Below are 25,825 nucleotides of genomic sequence, written 5' to 3'. Positions count from 1 at the left end.
GAGTCAAGTCGAGTCATTTTCAATTAATCACCGAGTCGAGTCCAAGTCACCGTTTAAAGGGTCAAGTCCGAGTCATAGTGTTATGACTCGAGTTCGAGTCCAAGTCACAGTATTGAAGTCATGTTCAAATTATGTTTTCCATCCTGCTTGGGTGATATCGAATTCCTTGCTTGCCAAACATGGTTATTTTGACACTATCTGAGTCTTGGCACATGTTTATTTAGGCAGATGACGGATATTTCCTGACCTCATTTACCGATGCTACAGATAGACGAGACAGGCCGCCAATATGATAACTTTAGCCTACTAATCTTAGAACATAAATCAAATATGTGTCTTGTCAGTCTGATACATCACAAATATAAGCATTCAGTTTTTATTACGAGCACAGCGACGACAGCTCGCAAATAGCTTATAGAGAACCAACGAATTCACGTCTAGATACCAGCTGATAGAGAATCAGCAGATGCATGCTTCTGTAGAGGTACAGTTTTTCTTTCACGCTATAAGGTGGTTGACTAAAGAAAAGGTCAACTATCCTACTCAGCTCCCGAAATAGCCGCTGGAGCTTTACTTCAGTGCTGATTTGCTCTATCTTAGTCGAATTTGCCCTACATTTACCAAAATTCTCAAAAAAGGACAAAATCTTAAAAAGGAGACTACTTGTTAAAATTATTAGATTGCCTAAAAGTACTTAAATTTGGCTCAATTCCAACCTCTAGAAAGCAATGCTATGAGATAAAATTTTGGAATAATTACAAATAGAGACGTTTGAATTTTACCGGCTACCTCATGATATTGTTAGATAGTGTAAAAATATGATTCAGAGCAAATTTGTCTCAATTCCAACAAGAAGAAGCGAAGTTATTAGAGTGGAATATTTGGGATATGAAAAAATAGTCGGCTTACTACTATATTATATGCAAGAATTTCCCTCTAAAAATACTCCATTTATTTTGAAATCCAAAATTTTCTCCACTCATATCATTGATTTTACTTTTTAAAATTAAGCCAGATTCGGTGTTCTTTTTATGCAACGTAATAATTTTATCAAAGCTACCAAATAGAATAAAAAAAAAGTTATTTTTGAACAGCCCCATTGTACAGACATCACACAACATCAGCCATTCATTATTACTCACATGCATAATGTGCATACCTAAAAAAACGTCAAATGGACGGGGAGGTATTGTGTGTTTTCACAGACAGCAGATCAAATCAATGAGTTACACTTCGAAAATACATAAGTTGAAAGGAGATCCTCGAATATGTTAAAGCGGCATGGCCTTAGAATAAATCCACATCTACTAAATACACGTTCCGCTGGCGCACTAGATGCAGGAATTGACAAGCATCTTTTAACCACACTGAAGAGCATTGGATAGGCTACTCAATCTCTAGTCGCTCAAAAATGCAAAGAATCACCATCATCAAATCTACTCATGAGCTTACAGTCTCTTCCAAGTACTTGACCATCTGAGTCATTTCATTGGCTCTAATTGAACTTTGCTTCGACTATTTGCTTATATAATTGAAAAGTCTTGAGTAGCCCACATAGATTGCGGAGGATCTATTACCTCTCACTGGATGATTTTGTACAATGCAATATGCATTGCTACTATGTACCATTGTATATTCTTTTTACGGCGGCATATCTGATATCAGACGAGTGCAACAAAAGCAGTGGTGACAAATAGCGATGTCGGCAGAATTCGTCAGATGCATTGATCTAACCATTACGATTCGCAAATTTCTTTATCTTCTAGTCATATAAAATAAGCCGAGTCAATGACTTGGGTCGAGTCATGCGTAATGTCTCGAGTACAAGTCGAGTCAATCCAAATATTGACTCGAGTCGAGTCGAGTCATTTTCCCGTTTCAAGAAAATGACGCGAGTCAAGTCGAGTCAAAAAATCTCGAGTCATTACAACCCTGATATTTACCATGTACAGAAGTTTTGACTCTTTCGCTTTCTAGTTGCTACGGCTAGTTTGACATCTTCACTTTGCCTCAGTGTTTTGAACAATATTGGGTTGTTGCTTGCTGTACCTGAGGCTTTGCAAGAGCAGGTTTCTATAAATATATCAACACTAAATTTAAGACGCGACTGTGTTCAGGTTAGGATTGAATTCAATTTAAATTCAATGTCTCTCTGCAGGGTTGTAACCAAGTCACAAGGCTCCGAGTCACAAGTCAATCTCTCTTTTATATTTTTGACTCGAGTCAAGTCGAGTCATTTTCAATTCCCACCGAGTCAAGTCCGAGTCCAAGTCAGCGAACAGAGGATCGAGTCCGAGTCATGGTATTATGACACGAGTCCGAGTCCAACATCGTGTTGACTGCTCAGTTTCCAGTTAAAGTCTTCCTAAACCCACTTTTTCAACTCTGTTTGGTGATATTGAATGGTTCGCATTTATGATATATCAATTTTCCTCACTTTTAGCAGTTTCTGGTCGCATTTCCAAGCACCAGTACCAACAAACGAAATCCCAATAGTGTGTTGGCTTCGAAATTACAATGAAATGTCGGTCTTGGCCGTCTGAATCTCGAGTCAATGACTTGCTTCGAGTCATGCGCAATGACTCGAGTCCAAGTCGGGTCAATACACAGATTGACTCGAGTCGAGTCCAGTCATTTCCGTATTTTGAGAAAATGACTCGAGTCGAGTCATCTGAAAATCGTGACTCCAGTCTGACTCGAGTCGAGTCACGACTCGAGTCATTACAACCCTGTCTCTCCGCCATTGTCCTATCTGTTGCTTACAACTGCGTAGAGTAAATTTTCTCATCATTTTCTGCGAAATAAATCAGACATTATTGGGCTTATTCGTGCTACTGCGCAACAGCGCAGCACAATGACCATAACAACGGTCCGTGCGTGGTTGCGATTGTTTAGAACAATGCTGATTTTAAGATTTTGAAGGCTATTTCGGGGTGGTTCCATTGCCTTGATGAAAATTTAATGTATATTATCAGAATCAGCCCAACTGTAGTTTTCAAGTAAGATCAATGTTAATAAATTTGAGCGCTAGGGTCGTCATCTTTGTGATTAGCCATTAGCATTACTCTCCCCTTTTATGCTATGAAGCGACAACAAATCTGCCTTCGGCGCATCACTCGACCGTGAGTCACGTGTTGCGCATCTATTCGTAGGTTAGTTATCTATAATATAACCATAGTGTCCTATATGGTGTCGACACAAGCAAATCTCACGGCTCAGTGAAATTGGTTCACGTCACAATTTCCATTCGACGGTCATTTTTGACCGGCTTGCCCAGCATTAAATTTGATGAACCGGGTATCAATCGAAAGCTGACGCTGTACTGCTTGCGAAAATATATAATTTATTCCGCTCATGGCCCTGGAACCCCCACAATCAGCCCCAAATTATTGATCGTTGAGGAGATTGGCAGTGTGACGCAACAATGCTGTCTTGCGAAACGAGATAGTAGCTCAAGAAAAAAGGAGCCAGACAGCATTGTTGTGTCTCTCGTTTCGCCAGACAGCATTGTTGCGTCCCAATGCCAATTTCCATAACAATGAAAAATTAGAGGCTGATTGTGGGGGTTCCAGGGCCGCGAGCTGAATAAAATTTATATTTTCGTAATCAGTGCAGAGTCAGCTTTCGATTGATACCCGTTTCACCAAATTTAATGCTCGGCAAGCCGGTCAAAAATGGCCGTCAAATTGCCTGTAGCCAAATGGAAATTGTGACGTGAATCAATTTCACTGAGCCGTGAGATTTGCTTGTGTCGACACCATATAGGACACTATGATATAACGCAGAGCGAATGTTTGTAGATGTTATAGTTGTATAATCTGACTCCAGAAGGTTGCGTTTACAATTCCCTGTGTGTTCCCTTGCGTTCGACGGACCGGCGTAACCACGCCGTACGGCCTTAATGGCTGACGCACACGAAGCCTGTCTATTGCACGCGTATTCGATGGATCACACTGACGAATATATTTTGTTTCAGTCTCCACGACTTGTAACTTTATTGAATCACCCACGGCAATGCCACGGAGTTCCGAATCAGCGAATAAATGAATGAATGAATATCTCTACGTCGTATTACATACACAATACACATATATAGCCACGAGAGAGTACAGGCACCTAACATCGTACGATTTCATATTTTGTTATCTACGTTCATACGACAAAATATACGACTCACAAAGGTCTTATCGGGTCTCAGTCAGTGTTGGGATCAAGTCACTACCTTCGAGTCACGAGTCATTGCACATTTTGACTCGAGTCAAGTCAAGTCCCTCGATTTTCGAAGGTGAACCGAGTCAAGTCAAGTCGCTCGATTTTGGGCAGGTGACTCGAGTCAAGTCAAGTTGACTTTTCGAAGTATGAGGCATGATTACGTCATTGCAGTTTGCAAGCTGACTGAAATACAGATTGAGTGGCCATACTTTCCGAACCGAATACAGAATTAAATATACACGTAAGAAGGCGCTGTATCGCTCACACATAAGTAGAACTGCTAAACTACGGAAATAATTACATAGCCTCAGTTTATAGTTACCAGTAAAAATAGAGAATAGATAACGAAAGGATAAGCTGCAGTACATTACCTATTTACAAATTGATATGATTCAATTCACGCCTGCACCTATTGTTGAGGACTATATAAACCATATTCGAGTTCAATTTCAATAAAACAAGAGTTTATGTTAAGGCAGTGGTTCCCAACCTGTGGTACGCGAGAAAATAGAACGGAAATAGACATTTTGTCAGTGGCGGCTCGTCCTATAGGGCAACTGGGGCATTGCCCCACCTAAAATTATGTTCAATAACAATTCGTTACCATTTATAGACGCACCGCAATCTATATATACAGAAATCACAGCGAAAATCGTATTCTTCTTGTCCTTTCGCTTGTAAATGCCTATATACAGCGAAGTCTCTGCGAAAATCGAATTCTCTTCCTTGTTTTCGCTTTGCGAATGCCTAGCCGGGGCATGCCCCGGCAGCGCTCATAACAAGCTTTCACCATAGTGTCCTATAGGACACTATGCTTTCACTGTCTATTCTCTCAAAGCCGCGCACAATAAAGAAACAGTGATTTAGTCTCTCCTATTCATAAAATGACCGAGCAGGTAGGGCAACTTGCCTGGTCGCCCCTAAGGTGTGATGTAACAATCGTATCTATATCTGAACTCGGTTACCGTCATATGCGTTTAGTCGACCTTTGCTGGTATAGGTCGATTTTGATGGTGTTTCACACCATGATATTTCTTGAAACGTGGTATGTCGTGTCGTGATGGTGATATTTAACACCGTCCTAAGTTTCAGGGTTTCTACTCAAAGTTTAGGGTAGTAATTCCGTTTCCGAAGTTGAGTGTGTGCTGATCCGTCATGTATCGCAAACAGATTTTACTCAAAAGCCGGTATTGGTATCCATTGATTTTAACGATGTTCCATACCGAGATCGGTCATGACACTTGGTACGGTAAGTCTTAATGTTAGTATCAAACGCTGTGCCAAGTCTCAAGGTTGGCACTCAATGATTAGGCCAGCAATTTCGTTATCAAGGTCGAGTATGGTATAGATGTGCGCTGATCTGACACTTAGCCTACCTAACGCATTGCAGATTTCACGCAAAAGCCGGTATATCTGTGAGGTGATGAGATGATGATATCATGAAACAGTTTACTAACATCCTCGGTTTGCATTCAAATATTTAGTTTTATTTTATATTCTCCAATGTCAATTTCACCGTGAAATTGTGGCCTTCAGCAATTTGCTTACGATTATAACCCCTGTCAAGCGCGATAGCTGTTTCGTTTTCGATGGCGGCTAACAGCTGATCGCTTGATCAGCCTATTTCTCAGTAAATTTTACGCAAAATTCGGTGTTCGTCTGTTCGTATTAATTTTGACAGTGTACCATACCGAAAACGGTCATGAGGCTACTTCTCGATGATTTCATGTAACAATGTACCAAGTTTTCGGCTTTCATCCACGTATTTATTCGGTAATATATTCTCCAAAGGTGATTTTGCAGCAGACATATAGACCGTAAGCCGTATGTGTCGTGTGACAGTCAACCAGCCTCGAGGCCAAAATCTCCTATGCTGTACCGGGACCGAATTTCCGAGGCTGCTATTCGTAGTTCTTCAGAATGATGTTTTGGATTCAATATGACATGTCCAATTGTCCAATCTATGAGATAACTATTGCGTATGTGTCCGAACTCGTTGACCTTTCCAGTTAGGCTTACGCAATCTCCCGAGTTATAGTCATTTCCATTTCTGCAGATAATTAGTCAGGTATAGTGCGAACATGAACCCTGTCGAATCTTTGTTCCGTACGCCGTTTACGCAGTTACTACATTTCAAGTCACAGCTCACCGGCAGACTTCTCGCGGCACATACGTTAAAATCACTGTTGTCGGGAAGTTCGTGTTGCTATAGAACAGGGGTCGGCAACCTTTTGCTGGTCGCGGGCCAAATATCAAATGCACAACTCATAGGCGGGCCGGACTTCTCATACTACAATTCATACTCACTTTAGTATATTACGCTACATTGCTCAATCTCAACCATACCAATCACAAAAAGAGCAAATGCATATTCACACTTCAACAACACAGCATTATTGTGAAACTTGATGCAGCTTGCTTTTTGAAAGTTTTTTAACATCTGGTACCAAGTCAGATGATGCAAGAACCAAAACATTTTCTAAATGGGCGTCGGAAATGCGCGATCTTAGTTTGCCCTTCGTTTCTTTTGCATGGCTGGTCAAGCTGGGATAAAGACCACTTTCAAGGAGGCACTTTTTGTAAAAGTCAAGTAGCGATATGGTCTTTGTACGGAATTTTTCCTTCAATTCGTCACTGAATTGCATTTCAATAAGATCATTTTGAAATTCTGTGGGTATGGCAATGCCTTTTACAGCAAACGGAGTACTGAATAGCCTGAATTTATTTCGTAGAGAACAAATTTCGGAAAGCGTGAGAAAAAATTCAGTAATTAAATTAGTAGGCCGTGCTACAAGTCGGCATATCTACAGAATCAAAATAAGGAATATCGGCCTGGTGTAAATGACATTGCAGTCGGAAAACAACACAAATACTAGGGGAGATGTGGTACCGATGGATCAAAAATTGGAAAATGATCGCTGGCCCCAAAATGTTCAGCCAAAAACAGCAGATCTTTTGCTGGCTCAGCACTTTGATACAAGCTCTACCTATCGCGCACATATATATGACTATCCGTCTTTTCAAAGAAAATTTATGGACGTTCAAAATTTGTTGCTCGAACGTGTCATCGGTCCCCACCCGGTAGGTCCAATGGCACACGACCCGGCGACCTATGACACATATACCCTAAAAAACTCAGATGTGACAACTTTTCTTGCTCAGTATTATAATCTAAGTTACAGCAAGCCAAAGAAGAATGTTTGATTGCAACCGTCAAAAAATAGAATAAATATTAACTCAAATGTTGTCATAAAATCACGTTACGATTCAGGCTCGGGCTTATAATTTTGACGGTACATACATATTGCCCGAAAATCGACAGTGTGACTTCCAAATACCTCGTTATAGCGATAAAACATCATATGCAATTATTACATAAAGATTTTCTGTGCGTAGGCATGTTTCATTTGTTTCATGATAAGTATGCTTGATTATTTTGCTTGATTTGGCTATTGTATCATCGGTCCCCACCCTACGAATTTTATACATGAATCGAAAAAAATTCCACTCAAGGAAAGTACTGAAAAAAATAATAGGTGCCATTATACAGCCTGATACAAGCCCTACACTTCACAATAAAAATGATTGCTGGTTTGTTAGTGTTGAAGGTTACAAAGAAAAGTGTAGATGTCGATCTAAATTTACTTTACACCCCACAAAACAAAAAAAACATCTGTGAGAGACCCCATAGCTCGCTCACGTCGAATTTTTTTGTATGTGAGGAAAGATTTTGCCAGCATGCAATTGTAGACAAGTTCACGGAGTGTAATCATGGAATTATCATAGAGAATTTTCAAAGTATTTTCGGTCCCAGTGATCCATCGGTACCACATCTCCCCTACATACAAGTGTAGCCATTGATGACATGCCTAATAGTATGTAATTTACAAGCTGCGTAGTGCGTACACTTGGGAGCATCATACTGTATTCTACATCCAGTCGACCCCTTCTGAAATATCAGCCTGTAGCAAATTCCTTGTTGTGATAGCTAGTCATCGGCCGAATGAAATGCGATATACAACTCATCAGAGTGGCACATGATACACCCTTTAAAATATATGGTATACTATTGGGTGTGCGCACTCGGTTGAAGAGCACTGTTCTTGGCAACTATCGTTAACTCTGCATACAATATTGCACTGCACTTAGTACGATATAATACCAGTATTCCTCCTACGCATCAGTTTTATGTCGTAACAATGGAGTAGTACAACGTACTTATATCTTAGCAATGCCACAATTTTTCTAAACAGTGCTGGCACTGAAGTTTGAAACTCAACAAGAAACGGCGGGCCGTATTCTTGTGACAACTAATTATGATGCCGCGGGCCCGACGATTTCGCGTGGCGGGCCGGATCCGGCCCGCGGGCCGTAGGTTGCCGATCCTTGCTATAGAATGTAAACATTCTATAGTGTTACCGTACCACCAAGTTAGTTGTTTACGTTGGAAACGCCAATGTGACGTCATCTTGATAAAAAGTCGCTTGCAGCCCTTGCCCCACCACCCGATATTGTCACGAGCCGCCACTGCATTTTGTAAATCACTTTACTACCGGTTTGCAACAAAGTATAAGCTGTAAGCTTCGATCACTTCGTTTGCGGTCCATTTTTTATGAAATAACAATGGAGGTGAAACGCACGATTATTGAATGATTGGTCGCTATCACGGGTTTAACCAGCGTTTCGCGAACAATCCGAAGATATGCAAGATACAGTGATTTTTATCGACACCGATTACTTGATGACTTGAAATTGACTCGGGAATTTCGCTCCGAGTCACGAGTCAATCCACATTTCTGATACGCCGAGTCAAGTCAAGTCAATTCATTTTGGCAAAGTGACTCGAGTCTGACCCGAGTCAAGTCATGACTCGAATCATCCCAACACTGGTCTCAGTTCAGGTAATTACCAACTCCTTATTGAATAGTATGAAAATGGCGTTATACCAATATATTTCGTTAAAGACACTATGTTAAAACCAAAGCAATTTACAGCGTCGCTCCTCGCTGGCCTTGGCTTGGAGATTGGAGCGTTCCATTATAGAAATTTAAAAAAAATTCCATAGTTCCATCAATCAACGTTTTTGTTTACAGCGACACCTACTGTCCGCGAGAGATGTAAACATAAGCAGCAGCCTTAGCAACAGTTGAAAGTTGAGATTAGTCGGACTCAGAGGTGACACTTCTGATCCTGGTGTTTTTATAATAGATTTAGTGCGCGCAGGGCAGTGTTAGGATGACTCAAGTTTTTCGTATTACTTGACTTGATTCCAGTCACTTTGGTAAAAGGACTTGTCAATTTCAAATCATCAAGTAAAGTAACAGTGTTGGGATCAAGTCAATACCTTCGAGTCAATACAGATTTTGACTCGAGTCAAGTCAATCGATTTTCAAAGGTGACTCGAGTCAAGTCAAGTCGCGATTCAAGTCAAATTTAATTTTCAAAGTATGAGTGATTATTCAAAGTCATTACATTTTGCTAGCTGTGTGAAAGACATTTATCTTGAATCAAATAACAAATCTAGTTAAATATACATCCAAAAATACGTTGTATCCCTCACGTACACGTAGAACTGCTAATGAAATATGTGAGTAACTGTACAGCTTCAGCATACGGCCAGTTATTACACTGGGCAATAATTTTGAACTAAAAATTTGTTGACTTCGATTTTGCACTTGATATAGGCAAAATTTGGCTTGCTGGTTCCAAAAATGCCACTGATTTTTTGATCACGTCAACTTTTTGCCCTACGACATAGGCCCAAAATATGTAAATTTTCACGAATTTAGCCATTTTACTTTTCCATATCATATAAAAATCCACACTATTACCATATAATAAGTTATACAGTCAAGGGCTCGATTGATTTATGTAAGAAAAAGGTCTGAGTTCAATGCAAGCACTTTTCAAGGGCATACGGTGTATGACCCGGCCGGAATACTTGGTTATTTCAGAATTAACGTCCAGTTATTATCTAATCGCAATTATTTTCGTTGCTGTTGGCCATAGGTTTTCATAGCCGGAGGGAGAAAAGCCACAATTTCTCCTGCTATGTCGACTGTACTTTGTGACTGATCAGAGACGGATAAAAAGCATCATGTAGCATGCGTATAATCCGATAACACGACTATATTTTTAATATATGAACATAACAAATAAAATTAAACTTTCACTAATTGTACAATTTTCCAAATAGCTCTGTGGCTCACCTAAAATTATTCCTGTGGTCCACTCGTGGGCCATGGCCCATCTTTTGAGAACCCCTGGTTTAGTGCCTTGTTTGCTGCTGACTGTCCTTCAATTCATACTCGTGGCGTTATTAGTAGTATGATTCTTCCAACAGCTTAACAGGCATTACTTGAGAATTATATATCTTTACTTCAATAACAGTACTACTGTATAGTAATAATAATCGTAGGATAATTAGCCTATATATCGTGGTTGATTGACAATCATGGTTCAGATTGTGTGTACAAATGTAGAGAAACATTCAGTGGAGATGATGGAAGAATTACATCGAATGAAGCAAGAAAATGATCATTGTGATTTCATAATTCAAGTAGGAGATGATGTCTATTACACTCACAAGAATGTATTGTCGGCTGGTTGTGCTTATTTCAAAGCAATGTTGAAACATGACACTAAAGAGAGTCGCGAAGGAAAAGTTGTTTTGAAAGAGGTAGATTCTGAGTGTGTGAAAAACTGCATCGATTTCATATATTCGGGCAAATTTGAGATCCCTGATGAAAAGATGAATGATCTTCTACATGTTGCAGTCATGATGCAGTTGGAAGACGTGAAACAGGCAGTATCTGACGTTATGGAGGAATCAGTTGATGTAGAGAATTACTTTTCCACAAGAAATGTTGCCGATATTTATGGACTGGATTCCCTCTCTACGCGATGTGAAGCGTTTTTTATTGAAAATATCATGAAAATATCAAACCAACCTGAATTTGGAGGTATTGAAAAATCCAACATCCTCAAATTTGTGATCTCAGAAAAATCAAAGTTATGCGAAGAAGAAAAACTAAGGTTATTGTTCAATTGGGTTGAGAAAGATCGGAAAAATCAGGAACATTTGCGCGAATGTCTCGAAGCAATCAAGTTCGATAAAGTCTCTCCGGCATTTTTAGAATGTCTTTTGGAATCGAACCCTAACGACTTGCGATTGCACAAGTTGATCAATGGACAGCTTTTGAAAGCTTTAAAAGCATTACAGAAAACCAACGAAGAAATTATTTTTTTTGATGATGATGCAGATTGTATCCGATCCTTCAATCCATTAACTGAGAAAGTGGAGAATCTTCATGATGAGAAGTTTAAGAATTTGAAACATTTCTCGGCGATTTCTCTAGACTCTCATATCTACGTCTTATGTTGGAATCAATCAATTCATCGACTCAATTTTCAGGACAAAAATCCAAAATGGGAAAGGATGAAAGATATGCTTTGTGACCATGGATACCATCCTCGCTCAGTTTCTTTGTCAGGATCGATATTCGTTGTTGGGGGAAGTTACAATAAAGCAACAAGTGACGTGGAAATATTTACTTCCGCTGTGAACCAATGGATGCAACTAGAAGACAAACCTACATCAATTCGTTCACCAAGTCTCGTATCGTTGAATGATTCTATATATTGTATAGGTGGTGTAGGACAAGATGGTGTCATGGTTTCATCATTCTGCAGATTCACTCCATCCTCATCAGAGTGGGTTGATCTCGAACCAATGAGATATCCTGTTTGTACGAGTGGTGTTGTTGCAGTTGATCAAAAGATATTTGTGATCGGTGGGACGAGCGGAAGAATAAATGAAGCCAATAATGTCGACAACGTAGAATGTTACAATTTTACTTCAGCTCAGTGGACTTCATTATCTTCTATGAATGCTTGTCACGGTCTAGTTTATGCTTATCACATTGACAAGTGGATTTTTGCAGTAACAGATGGAGGAACCTCTAATGCAATTGAAAAGTATGATACATCTCAAGACAAATGGACTCTAGTGACACCAAAAGTGGATGAATGTTTTAAAATTTACAAATCCGTATTTGTGAAGAGATAGATTGCACTCACCTGAGCAGACTTGTACAAATTACTGGATTTTCAGTTCCGAAGTAACTGCAGTATTTATAATGCGAATTACTGAGCTGGAGACGGAATCTGCGTTTGAAAAGAACAGGGTTTGGAGTTCGAAATGGACAATTTTTGACCCTTGAAACCCACTCCCAGGCTACGCCATTGTTAGTAGTGTTGACTCCAAGCTAGCAGTCACACAACCGAACACCAGTATCACTAGAAATTATCACTAAAATTTGCGACAAGAACTACTCTTTGACCATGAACCAACTAGATTAATAGTTTATACAAGTCTGCAGCTGATAGATGAGTGAAAATAAAGTTGCTCACGATTACAATTTTCGATTCATTTCATTTTTAATCCGTCATAATTGCCTCGAAGATTGTGCATTTTTTGTTTCAAAGCGGCAGAACTTTGTAGGTCCAGTTTTTCAAATTTTGGTGTGTGATCGATTTGTACCATTTGATGAATGTCATAGCAATAGTAAGCAGTAATTTTGTGCAGATATACGGAACGTGTATAAAGCTGACGGCCCATCATATATTTACAGTAGTTCCTTACTCAATATATAAATATGGTCGATGATTTTGATTACTTGTGCAATTGATTTCACATGAGTTATAAGGCCAATATCAGGAGTGCGGAACCTACTCATTACTGTAGGCAGTGTGAGTTTTACCTTCCCATAATTCAATATTTTAAAATTTTCAAGTCATTGCTGATGATCTGTCCCTTGTTGAATCGCATACGATATCAAGTTATTCGCTCTTCAAAAGGAATACTCACAATTTGTGTTCCCTCTATTTTTTGACGAGTCTGCGCACACTCGCCAACTCACTGCGCAGACCCTTGGACGAAAGTGCGTAACGACTAACGACTAAAACAAAGTCATCCCTTCGATTTTTTTGTGTGCAGAGACCATCTCAGCACGGCGCATTTGCGCACGTATGCAGCTTATAGAGAATATTGCTCACAACAGGATGCGCTTCCAAATAGAGTTTAGGTTCCAAGTTGCGAGTTGATATGAATATCTTATTCTATGAGAATCGTGGATGAACAATGATTAAGTACGAAATAAAATCGGATAAAATTTTTGTTTATCTCGTCATTTTTATTGTTTTTGATGAATTTAAGTGTGCCGAATAAAGAAGTGTCATTTTTTCGCTATCCAAAATCAAGATTCCTGATTTTACTCAAATCTAACCATTTCGATTATGTTTATATGCGGCGACTATCGGTAACTCGTTATCCACCACATCTGCTAGTACCATGGCCAGGCTTGAGTAACCTGTGGTGTATATAGATTCATTAATCTTACTTTTCATAACCACTCTTCAATTGGTTACAGTGGATTGCAATCAGCAGATCATCATTTATAACGTATCATTTAATAGTCTGGTTGTCCAATGTGAATTTGCTTTGGTGATGAAAGAAGTTTGCATGACGATCTCGACCAACGTCAATCAGTTGGAATCTGACATGCATCAATGTCTGACAAATCTTCCCGGGAGATGAAAGTGAGTAATTCTGATTTCATATTTTCGTAAAATCAATGATTTCGGATTCGATTACCTATTTGTTATCAATGCTATGGTGGGGTGTTTTGAATTGTAAAATTATTCACAATAAATTCAACTCAACCACTAGTAACAATCTTCTTTCTATCTGTAACAACAAGTCTGAACACATTGGGTGACTGTAAAGTTCAAATTTGAACCATTTCTGTCCCGATGTATCCTTTCTTTATATGCACAGGCAATGATCTTCTTCCGATCAGAGTCAAGCAAGTTTACAAATTGTCATTCAAGGTGAGTTTTATCCGACTGCGTATTTTCAAGCCACAATTAGTATGGACATAGACATTCTATTCGCACCTGCCTAAGTATTTAGGAATTGCTTACTGAAGTCAACTTAATGACATCAGTTTTCAATTCGTTCCCTACGTTGAAGTTTTTATCCCGGTTTGTAGGTACTGATTGAGCCGTGTGTGTCTGCTAATAGAACAATTGATGTATGGCTAATCGCTATCCTTGCCAGTACTGCACGTTCTCGAAATCCCGTTTAAAAGCATTCACTCAAGCACGCCTCTGTATTCGTTTGTGCTGATCAAGATTGAATTCCTTTATGGCAAGGGCGGGCAACTTGTCCAGTCGTTGGGCCTGATATAGGAAAATTAAGTACTAGGCAGGCCGGATTCATTATACGCCCATTTATCCACACATACAAAGAATGTGTCGAATTTAATGAATGTATTTTAACAACAGCGATGTCATTTCAAAGCCATTTCTCACTGATAATGGCGAAGACAATGTGGATTTGAGAACAGCATTGTCATACAGGCGCCACCATGTCTGCTTCTATCTGATCAATCAACACAGGGTGCAATCACTAATTAAGATTTCGAGGCGTTCGATAAGCCCGGTAACCCTGATTTACCAAGATATCAATTCATTAGGGTTAAGTAGGTGACGAGATAGCGTCGTTGTTCAACTGTGTGGCCTAATTAATCTCGATATTGAATTCGTGCGGCCCGCATCCTCTACAAAATCTGAAAAGTGGCCTGCGACCCGTTTTGAGTTGGCAACCTCTGGCATAAGCGATGCCTTACAGAAGTCTAGAAGTGTGCCGTGCTACAAGTCGGCGCTTACGGAATCAAAAATAAGAAGTATCAGCCTGGTGTAAATGGCCATTGAAGTCGACAAAAATCATGATTACCACAGACGACATTAGGGTTGAGTGCATCGTAAATGCCGATAATGCAAGTCTTCTCGCTTCGACGAACTTACGCGTAAGCTCCACTCTCGCAACGCTGCGAATACACGTATATAATAACATAAGTTTACTAAAATTTGACGTAATAAACAAGTAGTGGGGAATCTTGGCAGACTGGGGCCACGGGCCACATTATCATGTAAGACAGAAAACTGTCCGTGGGCTGGAAAAAATGCCTTCCCGGGCCGGATCCGGCCCGCCCCTGCTTTATGGGATAGTTGATTACATCGTTGATGTGACGTTGGGCACAGGGCAGAGTCTAATAACCAAACAAATCTTCCTAAATGCTGGCACCGGTAATCTAATTCTAATCCAATTTGTAAAATGTTTCTATGCTCTAATTTTATTTCTAATCTAATGTCTGGTTTTCCTGTAAATGCTACAGGAGAACTGTATAGTGCGAAACGAGCCAAGCCTGCTCTACAGACATTTGCTATTATCATGCAGCATGCTATACTCAATTCACGCTCCTAAGAATGAACCATGAGTTTGTGTGAATTCTAATCTAATTGGAACAAAGCTAGCTATAAACATGATTTTAATATAATTTGGAAATAACTGTGTAGCTATAATTCTACTCTAATTTGGAAAAAACTTTGCAGCTGTAACTCGACTCTATTTTGGAAAAGCTGAACATTTTCCAGTTGTTCGATTCTGGTTTAAATCTATTTTGCCGGCTGTGTAATTGTGAGATTTTCTTCCAGACCTTGTCACCTGCCAAAAGACAAGATCTCAACCTCAAGATTTTCTGTAATCACGATGACATCAGGTGAGTTGCTATGAAATACTGTGACATATCCAGAATTGAAAACAGTGTTACAAATATATAGTAAACATTATGTCCGTGATGTTGAGAATTTCAGAATGAAATCCCGTGTATATTCATAGCACTATGCTATCTCCGGTGACATGAGCACACCAATATTTACACTCTCTACCTATGTCTACATTCAATATTTACCCATTCCGAGCTGACAAAGAAATCATGAAATAAATATTGCACACCAAGACCAGTAAATTTGGATTGACGTAAAGTCCACCGAGCGAGATAGTGTAATGGTTATGTGTCCGGCTTCTCGATCGGTAGGTCGTGGGTTCGATCCCCGGCCGGGTCATACCAAGGACTCGAAATTTGGTATCCGCAACTATCCTGCTAGGCGCTCAGCCATTACGGATAGCATGAAGGAGAAAAAACAGGGGCGCAGACTAGATGACCTCACGGCCGTATCGCAACTCCGTCGTCAAAGCATCTCGATGGTGCAGGCGAAAAAGAATATCATATATATATATATATATATATATATCTCCTAGCTGTCTCGGAATAGTTACTAAGAATAAGAATAACTATCTGCGATTGCATGAGCCCGTATGCATGATCAGAAGTGGTCGAGAAAGCTACTCCAAGTAAAAGTATCAATGCAAAGGTCACAGGCCCATTCTCACTCCAATCTATCCATTATCTTAACTGTAAAATAGGACGAAATGCCAAAAAGGAGGACATTTCTGCGTCCTCGGAGGATATTTTCAGAAACCTGAGAAAGGAGGACGTAGAACCCTATTTTCCAAGCAACCCAGAAGTAGACTACTTCAAGGAGAAATAAAAATTGCTGTCTTTGAAAACTACTGAATTATATAAGTAGTTTTGATAGTCAGTCATGAATACACTCTTAAAAACCTGGAATCTGACTGGACGGTGCAGAGATCTGGGTTTGTGTTGGTCGACCCTAGCTTCCAATGTCACAAATTATATTTATCAATCGGTTAGCAGTTACCTAATAATGTTCCGTAGACCCTGGTTGAAAAACCAATGTGTTAGATCGTGATCCGGTTATGTCGAAAGATGATTGGTTTGTAGCATTAGCATTTCTGATGGGTTACAGCAGGGTATCATCCCTATTCCGATTAGGATCACAACGGATTCGCTATATTATGGAAACTAAGGTGGACAAGTTTTGAGCATTCTTTAAAATGGTGAAGGTCTACGATTATGAAAAAGATTAAAGAAGATTGTAGTTCATTATTATGCAATACGGTAGTTGGAATTATTATCACAGCAATGTAGCGTGTCCAAGACATTCAAAGGATATTGTAACTCTGCTTTAAGAGCAAACTAAGTGCTGCTTTACCTTTAGAACAGTGATTCTCAACCTTTTTTTGTTGTATACTTGAAAATAAGATCATTATATCGATCTAGAAATTGTGTTTACTCCTATTACTTCAAAGCGAATTCAGCAATTGCATTTCTTGAAATACGTGGTCGTGTGTTGAAAATTGGCATCTTCGATTGGATATTAACGAGTGCCGAAAATCCATTTCCACAAATACAGGTGTTGGAGAATGAAATAATAATACGTAACGCTTCCGATGACTCATTTGGGTATGATCGCAATAAACATGGCACTAAAATTGACGAACAGTCTCCCATGATAATGTGACCCGCGGGTCAACATACATTTGCGAGCAAACATTAGCAATGCATAAACATTAATAATCTAACTGACGTTCACTTGCATTCTCTCCCAAGGGTTTCTACGGCTGAAATGCACCCAGAGTTTAAAGAATTTGTTGACAACTTGATTACCACAGATATCTCATTGACTTCAACAGCTATTGAATTACATTACGAATAATCCAATAATCCCTGTACTTTGAACTTGAAGGTTACAATAAATATATAGGTGGATGAATATGTGGTTTGTGTATCAATTCAGGAATCCGGCCCGCCTAGTACCTAATTTTTCCATAGCCGACTAGCCGAGAAGTTGCACGCCCCGCACGTTAACGTCAATCCCGGTCATTTCTATCTCGCAGCTTATCTTGAAGTTATGATGAAAAAATGGTTATCGCAGGAGAAAATGGTTTTTTGTAGACATTTCGGAGTGACCGTGCTTGACCTTACTCATCCAACAAAACATCTCCTAACAGGAAAATGTTTGTATCGGTAGGCTATCAGCTATTTAGCAATTAAAACGAGTCTGCACAGTCGGATATTTCACTTCAGACTGCCATTCTGTTGATGTCAGCTCAGGGGTTATACGGGTAATGAAGCGAAAGTGCCTCGTGATTTTCCGAATTTGAAAATATACGAAGTAGCTTATCAACTATTTCGAGGCTCCGCGGACCCCCAGATGAGAACCACTGCTCAAGAAGATGCTTTCTCAAAATCCCTGAATTTAAAAAATATCTTATTAGCCTGCGATTCCAATGCTAGCATTGACTGACTCGCTACTATTTTTTTGCAGATCAAGGAGGCCGTGAAGCAGCGCAAACCCGGCGAAGTTTCAAGGGGAGTAAGGATGCGGTGGCTTGAAGCAGGCAAACGAAGAATTTGTAAAATTCAAACCCCAGCCCCCATCACTGGATCGCATATTGTCACAGAAGCAGACACCGACAAAATTTCACATTTGTCGTGAACTCATTACGAAAAGCGCTTCCTTCAATTTGTCGACATCTAGTTACCGGGCGAAGCCCACTGCAGGCACCAAGTAACAATCCAAGTCGGACTTCAAATCAAACAGTTGACCCTAAAAGGCGGAGGATGTCCAGACGTACTTGGACAACTAGATAATTTTAGTTGTCCAATTTGACTGATTAGATTGAAATGCACGTAATCGATTTCTTGAAATGTGTTCTTTCTCTAACTAAAATTAAATTTCAGAAATGTTTCTATGCTCCAATTTTAATTCTAATCTAATTTCCGGTTATCCTGTAAATGCTGCAGAAGAACTGTAAAGCTTGAAACGAGCTAAGCTTGCAGAACATACATTAGATTTATCGTGCTCGGAACTATGATTTGATATGAACTGAACTTGATTCAATGTCCAAGTTTTCGTGAACTTGTCAATTCTAATATCATTTGGAAGAAGAGTGTAACCATATTTCTAATTTTAATCTAGTTTGGAAAACTCTGGTCAGCTATGATTCTTACTCTACCCTTTAATTGCGAAAAACAGTGTAGCTATCATTCTGATTTAACCCTAATTTGGAAAATATCAAAGTTCTAGTTGTTCAAGTCAAGGTCCAGATACCCCTTGACGAATCGTAAAATTACAGTGTGCCGCTCGTAAATAATATTGACGCCCCATGCTCAACTCGCAACCTGCTATTGAGTTGAAATAATAACTTGGTGTCGATGACAAGGGAACTGTGACGTAACATCCATTGAATGGGCCTCTCACCTCTCTTGCTAGGTCTAAACAGTGTTGGGATCAAGTCACTACCTTCGAGTTACGAGTCATTGCACGTTTTGACTCAAGTCAAGTCAATCAATTTCCAAAGTTGACTCGAGTCAATTCACTCGATTTTTGGAGGTGTCTCGAGTCAAGTCAAGTCACAATTCAAGTCAAGTTAATTTTTGGAAGTGTGGGGCAAAATTGCATCATTGCATTTTGAAAGATGTTTGAAAGCTGCCATTTATTTGTAATCGAGAGACTACTATAGAGTTGAATATAATGCAAAAATGGCTTCGTATCGCAGAACTACCCAAGTACCTGTATAGCCTCTAATCATCGGCCAAAATAGAGAATAGGAAACCTCAGAAAGTTATAAGGAATTGATATGATGCAATGTACTAGCCACCTACACATCTGTGAGATACAATTTAAGCCTGTGCCAATGGTTGCGAGTAAAATAAACTTATTAACTTGATTATAATCCGATTCGAATCACATGCGGGGTTTGATTAAGGCGGGTACCGATCACTATGAGCAATGAGCATTCTATATAAAATGGATATATACTGTGCCATTAGATTACTATACTACTAGTTTGCGAGCTCAGATCACTTTGTTTGCGGTCAAATTATTAATGATAGAACAATGGAGGCGAAGTAAAACGCAAAATCATTGAGTGATTGCTCGATGCTCACTCTCAAACTTCACCCCAGCGTATCAAGACAATCCGAATATTTGCAAGATCAGTCATTTTGATCAACGCCGTTACTTGACGACTTGAAATTCACTCGTAAATTTTGCACAGAGTCATGAGTCAATCCACATTTCTGAAATGCCAAGTCAAGTCATTTTTGCAAAGTGACTCGAGTCTAGTCATACGAAAATGTGACTCAAGTCAAATCATGACTGGAGCCATCCCAACGCTGGGTCTAACCCTGCCGTATTGCTGCCGCTTAAGTGGAGATTGAGGCTGAGTGGTGGGTCATGGCATATTTACAAATAGAAATCGGGCCACGACTATAGAAAGGTCAAGAACCACTGCATTTCGGAGATGTATAAATTCTGACTATTCCCAAAGCCAAAATACGATTTCTTTCTTGAATTAAGGAAAATACGCAATTTAGGATGGATATTGTAAATTTGTAATACCTGGGCTACTATGTACAGAAGTTTTGATTCTTTCGCTTTTGTTACTACAGCTAGTTTGACACATTCACTTCGCCTCAGTGTTTTGAATAATATTGAGTTGTTGTTTGCGGAACCTGAGGCTTTGGCATATCAGATTTTATAAATTTATCTACACTAAATTTAAAACGCAACTGTGTTCAGGTTAGGCTTGAAATTCAATGTCTCTCTGCCTTTGTCCTATCTGTTGCTTACAACCAGGGTTTTGGAGTTGGAGTGTGGCTAATTTTTCGCTGAATGTAGTCGCAGTCTAAAAGCATGCCTTGGAGTCGGAGTCGTGAAAACTATAGTGGCTGGAGTCAGAATTTGTGAAAAGGACCCTGACTCCAACTTCTTTATTATGAAAACAATTGCTTTCAAAAGTGTCTTTAAATTACTAAGAATAAGGAAATTAGGAGTTTTTTGTACCATCAATCCCTTTTATTAGTAACGATATGGATAAAATTGGACATAATTTGTAAATTGCAATTCAGTTGCATAGAGGAAAAAAATCGCAATATGCATCTTGGCGATGCAGTCGCTAATTGTTGCAATTTTTTAAAATTTGCCATGATGCCGTGACTGAGTAAATACATCGTCTGGTTTAGTTAAGTTGTAAAATTGATGTTACAAATTTAACCAAACGCTGCTTCCCATTTGACTAAATTCAAAATATTTGTAGTGTATCTCAGCTGCCGGAGTCGAACAAATGATTGAGAATGACTGCATTTCCTAGTCCTTGAATACTTGACTAAGTGCATGTAGACGAGACATGTGCTATTTGGCTACTTCATAAATGTTTGACCAATGTTTGTTAGGAGTGAGAGTGTGTGTGCTTGTAACCGTTAATGATTTGCAATGAGCAGACAATATGCTGTCTGCAACGGTAAGCTTATAAACTAGCCTACAAGCTGTAAAATATCAAATGGTAAGTTCACCGACATTGCAAAATCTACGATACAAATGAAATTTAGAGGTCAAAAAAATTTTGACTTCGTGAACAATTTAGACAATTTTTGAACTAACGCTACATTTTTGACTTTTCTTGACATGTCAAAAAAATTGCCCTACTAATCATCTTTACTTCAATAACAGTGCTTGACTATATCATAATAATCGTAGGATCATTCTATATAGCCTATTGTGAATGATTGACAATCATGGTGCAGATTGTGTGTCGAAATGTAGAGAAACATTCAGTGAAGATGATGGAAGAATTACATCGAATGAAGCAAGAGAACGATCACTGTGATTTCATAATTCAAGTAGGAGATGATGTCTATTACACTCACAGAAATGTATTGTCGGCTGGTTGTGCTTATTTCAAAGCTATGTTAAAGCACGATACTAAAGAGAGTCGCGAAGGAAAAGTTGTTTTGAAAGAGGTCGATTCTATGTGTGTGAAAAGCTGCATCGATTTCATATATTCGGGCCAATTTGAGATTCCTGAAGAAAAGATGAATGAGCTTCTTCATGTCGCAATCATGATGCAGTTGGAAGACGTGAAACGGGCAGTATCTGATGTTTTGGAGGGATCAGTTAATGTAGAGAATTACTTTTCCACAAGAAATGTCGCCGATATGTATGGACTGGATGCCGTCTCTACGCGATGCAGAGCATTTTTTCATGAAAATATCATGGAAGTATCAAGCCAGCCGGAGTTTGGAAATACTGAAAAAACTAACATCCTGAATTATGTGAAGTCTGAAAAATCGAAGTTATGTGAAGAAGACAAACTAACATTGCTGTTCAATTGGGTTGAAAAAAATGGGAAAAATCAGGAGCATTTGCACAAGTGTCTCGAAGCCGTCAACTTTGATGAAGTCTCTCCGGCATTTTTAGAACGTCTTTTGAAATCAAACCAAATCATCAGAAACGACTTCGGATTGTACAAATTGATAACTGGACATCTTTTAGAAGTTCCTGAAGCATCGGACAAAATGAATGAAGAAATTGTCGATGATAAATTGATCATTCTATTTGATGATGAGACAGATTGTATCCGATCATTCAATCCAGTAACTGAAAAACTAGAGAAGTTTCAGGATGAGAAGTTTAAGAATTTGAAACAGTTCTCGGCGATTTCTCTTGACTCATATATCTATATTTTATGTCGGAATAAATCAGTTCATCGACTCAATTTTCAGAGCAAAAATTCAAATTGGGTAAGGATGAAAGATATGATTTGTGACCATGGAAACCATCCTCGCTCAGTTTCTTTGTCGGGATCAATATTTGTTATTGGAGGAAGTTATCCTAAAGCAGCAAGTGATGTGGAAATATTTACTCCCCTCATGAATCAATGGATTCAACTAAAAGACAAACCTTCAGCGATTCGTTCAACAAGTCTTGTATCATTGAATGATTCCATCTATTGTATCGGAGGTAGAGGACAAGATGGTTTCTTAGTTTCATCATTCTGCAGATTCACTCCATCCTCATCAGAGTGGGTTGATCTCGACCCAATTAGATATCCTGTATGTTCAAGTGGTGTTGTTGCAGTTGATCAAAAGATTTTCGTGATCGGTGGCCGGAGTGGAAGAATGATAGGCGACATTGACAACGTAGAATGTTACGATGTTAATTCAGCGCAGTGGACTTCATTATCTTCTATGAATGCTTGTCATAGTCGAGTTTCTGCATATCACATTGGCAAGTGGATTTTTGCAGTAACAGATTGCGAAACCTCTGATGTAATTGAAAAGTATGATATATCGCAAGACAAATGGACTATAGTGACAGAAAAAGTAGATGAATGTTTTAAGATTTACAGATCCGTATTTGTGAAGAGATAGATTTTACTCACCTGAGTAGACTTGTACAATTTACTGGATTTTCAGTTCTGAAGCAACTGCAGTACTTATAATGTGAATTACTGAGTTGGAAATAGAATCTGCGTTTCAAAAGAACAGGGTTTAGAATTCGAAATGAACGGTTTCCGACCCTCAAAACCCATTCCCTGGCTACGCCATTGTTAGTAGTGTTGACTCCAAGCTAACAATAGCTGCAAGAACGTCACACAACAGAACACCAGTATCACTATTCACGCCAAACTACTCGCTTTCAAAATTTGCTACTAGAACTACTCTTTGACCATGGAGCAACTAGATTAGTAGTTTGTACAAGTCTGCAGCTGATACGTGATTAAAATAAAGTCGCTCACAATTACAATTTTCGATTCATTTCATTTTCAATCGATCATAATTGCCTCGAAGATTGTGCATTTTTTGTTTCAAAGCAGCGAAACTTTGTAGGTCCAGTTTTGTACTATTTGATGAATATCATAGCAATAGTAACCAGTAATTTTGTGGAGAAATACAGAAAGTGTATAAATCTGCCAGCAATTTCAGTTGAAACAGCCCTTCATATATTTACAGTAGTTCCTTACTCAATAGAAATATAGTCGTTGATTTTGATGACTTGTGCAATTTATTCCACATGACTTATAAGGCCAATATCAGGACTGGGGAACCTACTGTAGGCAGTATGATTTTCACCCTTCCCATAATTCAATATGTTAAAATTTTCAAGTGATTGCCGATAATCTGTCCCTTGTTGAGTCGCAAATGATATCAAGTTATTTGCTCTTCAAGAGCAACACTCACAATTTGTGCTCCCTCTAATTTTTGCGCACACTCGCCAACTCACTGCGCTGTCCCTTGGGCAAAAGTGCGTAACGGATAAAAAAAGGCATCACTTTATATTTTTGTGTGCCGAGACCGTCTCAGTACTACGCATTTGCGCTCATGCGCAGCTTAGAGGGAATAGGCCTATTGCTCACAACAGGATGCGCTTCCAAGTAGGGTTTGGTTTCCAAGTTGCGAGTTTATATGCCTATCTTATTTTATGAGAATCCTGGATGAACAATGATCAAGTACAAAATAAAATCAGATGAGAGATTTTTGTTTATCTTGTCATTTTTATTGTTTTTGATGAATTTAAGTGCACCGAATAAAGAAGTGCAATTTTTTCGCTATCCATGATCAAGATTCCTGATTTTTACTTGAAACCAACCATTTCGAATATGTTTATATGAGACGACTATCGGGAACTCGTTATCTACCACTTCTGCTGGTACCATGGCCAGGCTTGAGCAATCTGTGGTGTATATCGATTCATTGAATTTACTTTTCATAACCACTCTTCAATTTGTTACAGTGGATTGCAATCAGAATATCATCATATAGGATAACGTATCATTTAATAGTCTGGTCGTCGGATGGGAAAGGGCTTCGGTGATAAAAGAAGTTCGCATAGCAATCTCGACCGATATCAATCATTTGGGAACTGACATGCATCAATATGTCACAATTCTACCCGGGAGATGAAAGTGAGTAATTCTGAATTTACCTTTTCGTAAAATCAATGCTTTCGGATTCGATTATTTGCCATCGATGCTATGGTGGGGTGTTTTGAAATAATAAAATTATTCACAATGAACTTTACTTAAACACTAGTAACAATCATATTTATATCTATAACAAGAAGTCTGAACATATTGAGTGACTGTGAAGTTCGAATTTGAATCGATCCTAACCCTATGTATCATTTCTTTATCATCACAGGCAAGCATTTTCTTTCGATCAGATTCAAGCAAGTTGCAACTTTGAACATCAGGAACATTTGCACAAATGTTTTGAAGCAATAAAGTTTGATGCAGTCTCACCGGCATTTTTAGAACGTCTTTTGGCTATTATTTCTACCAATTTACCAATTTTCATGCATGGTGAGTTTTATCTGGCTGCGTATTTTCAAGTCAGAATTCGGACAGACATCAACATTCTATTTGCACCTACAGAAGTAATTAAAGAATTGATTAGTGAAGTTAACATAATGATATCAGTTTTCAATTTGCTCTAACACTGCAGTTATTATGCCGGTTTGTACGAACTGATTGAACCGTGAATGGCTGCTAATAGAACAATTGAAGTATGACTAATAGCTACCCTCCCAGTGCTGCATGTTCTTGAAGTCCCGTCTAAAAGCATTCATTCAAGCATGCCTTTGTATTTGTTAGTGATCATCATGATTGAACTCTTTTACGAGATAGTTGATTATATTGTTAATGGGACATTCGGCACAGGGCAGATTCTAATAACCGAACAAATTTTCCTAAATGTTGGTACCGGTAATCTAATTCTAATCTAATTTGTAAAATGTTTCCATGCTATCATTTTATTTCTAGTTTACTTTCTGGTTTTCCTGTAAATGCTACAGGCGAACTGTATAGTATGAAACGAGCCAAGCTTGTTCTACAGACATTTGCTATTTTCATGCAGCATGCTATACTCAAGTCATGCTCATCAGAATGGACCATGATTTGGTATTAACGGAACTTGATTCAATATCTAAGTTTTCGCGAATTCGGTAATTGTAATTCAATTGGGACAAAGCTAGCTATACTTATAATTTTGATCTAATT

At 38.9% G+C, this 25,825-nt stretch overlaps 2 protein-coding genes across 13 annotated transcripts in view; both read left to right on the top strand.

The window, feature by feature from the left end:
• LOC145455441 (uncharacterized) overlaps positions 1–25,825 on the top strand; it is a 303,427-nt gene that overhangs the window by 51,362 nt on the left and 226,240 nt on the right. For 5 of the 12 annotated variants that reach the window (XR_013920397.1, XR_013920478.1, XR_013920483.1 and 2 more), the window contains exon 1: positions 12,830–14,103. The exons of 2 other annotated variants lie outside the window; for them this stretch is intronic. Coding sequence is in view for 4 of the 10 variants with exons in the window: in XM_080334130.1 (XP_080190256.1) it covers positions 14,026–14,103 (78 nt within the window). In the remaining 6 variants the exon portion in view is untranslated. Of the gene's footprint in view, positions 1–12,829; positions 14,104–15,576; positions 24,738–25,825 lie in introns of those variants that run through there. 5 more of the 12 variants (XR_013920357.1, XR_013920380.1, XM_080333913.1 and 2 more) reach the window with 1 other exon arrangement.
• On the top strand, positions 10,663–12,476 carry LOC145440358 (kelch-like protein 6). The gene has a single exon (XM_080317948.1). It carries the CDS (start codon positions 10,667–10,669, stop codon positions 12,278–12,280), a length of 1,614 nt encoding a protein of 537 aa, XP_080174074.1. The 5' UTR covers positions 10,663–10,666; the 3' UTR covers positions 12,281–12,476.

Source organism: Botryllus schlosseri, chromosome 1, assembly GCF_051294905.1.
Source record: "Botryllus schlosseri isolate E-star chromosome 1, Bs_hap1, whole genome shotgun sequence".
Lineage (NCBI taxonomy): Eukaryota > Metazoa > Chordata > Ascidiacea > Stolidobranchia > Styelidae > Botryllus > Botryllus schlosseri.
This window is presented reverse-complemented; position numbering and strand designations above follow the sequence as displayed.

What these genes read in the sequence shown, in the direction of transcription:
- LOC145440358 (XM_080317948.1), top strand. Translation starts at nt 10,667, where the DNA reads ATGGTTCAGATTGTGTGTACAAATGTAGAGAAACATTCAGTGGAGATG.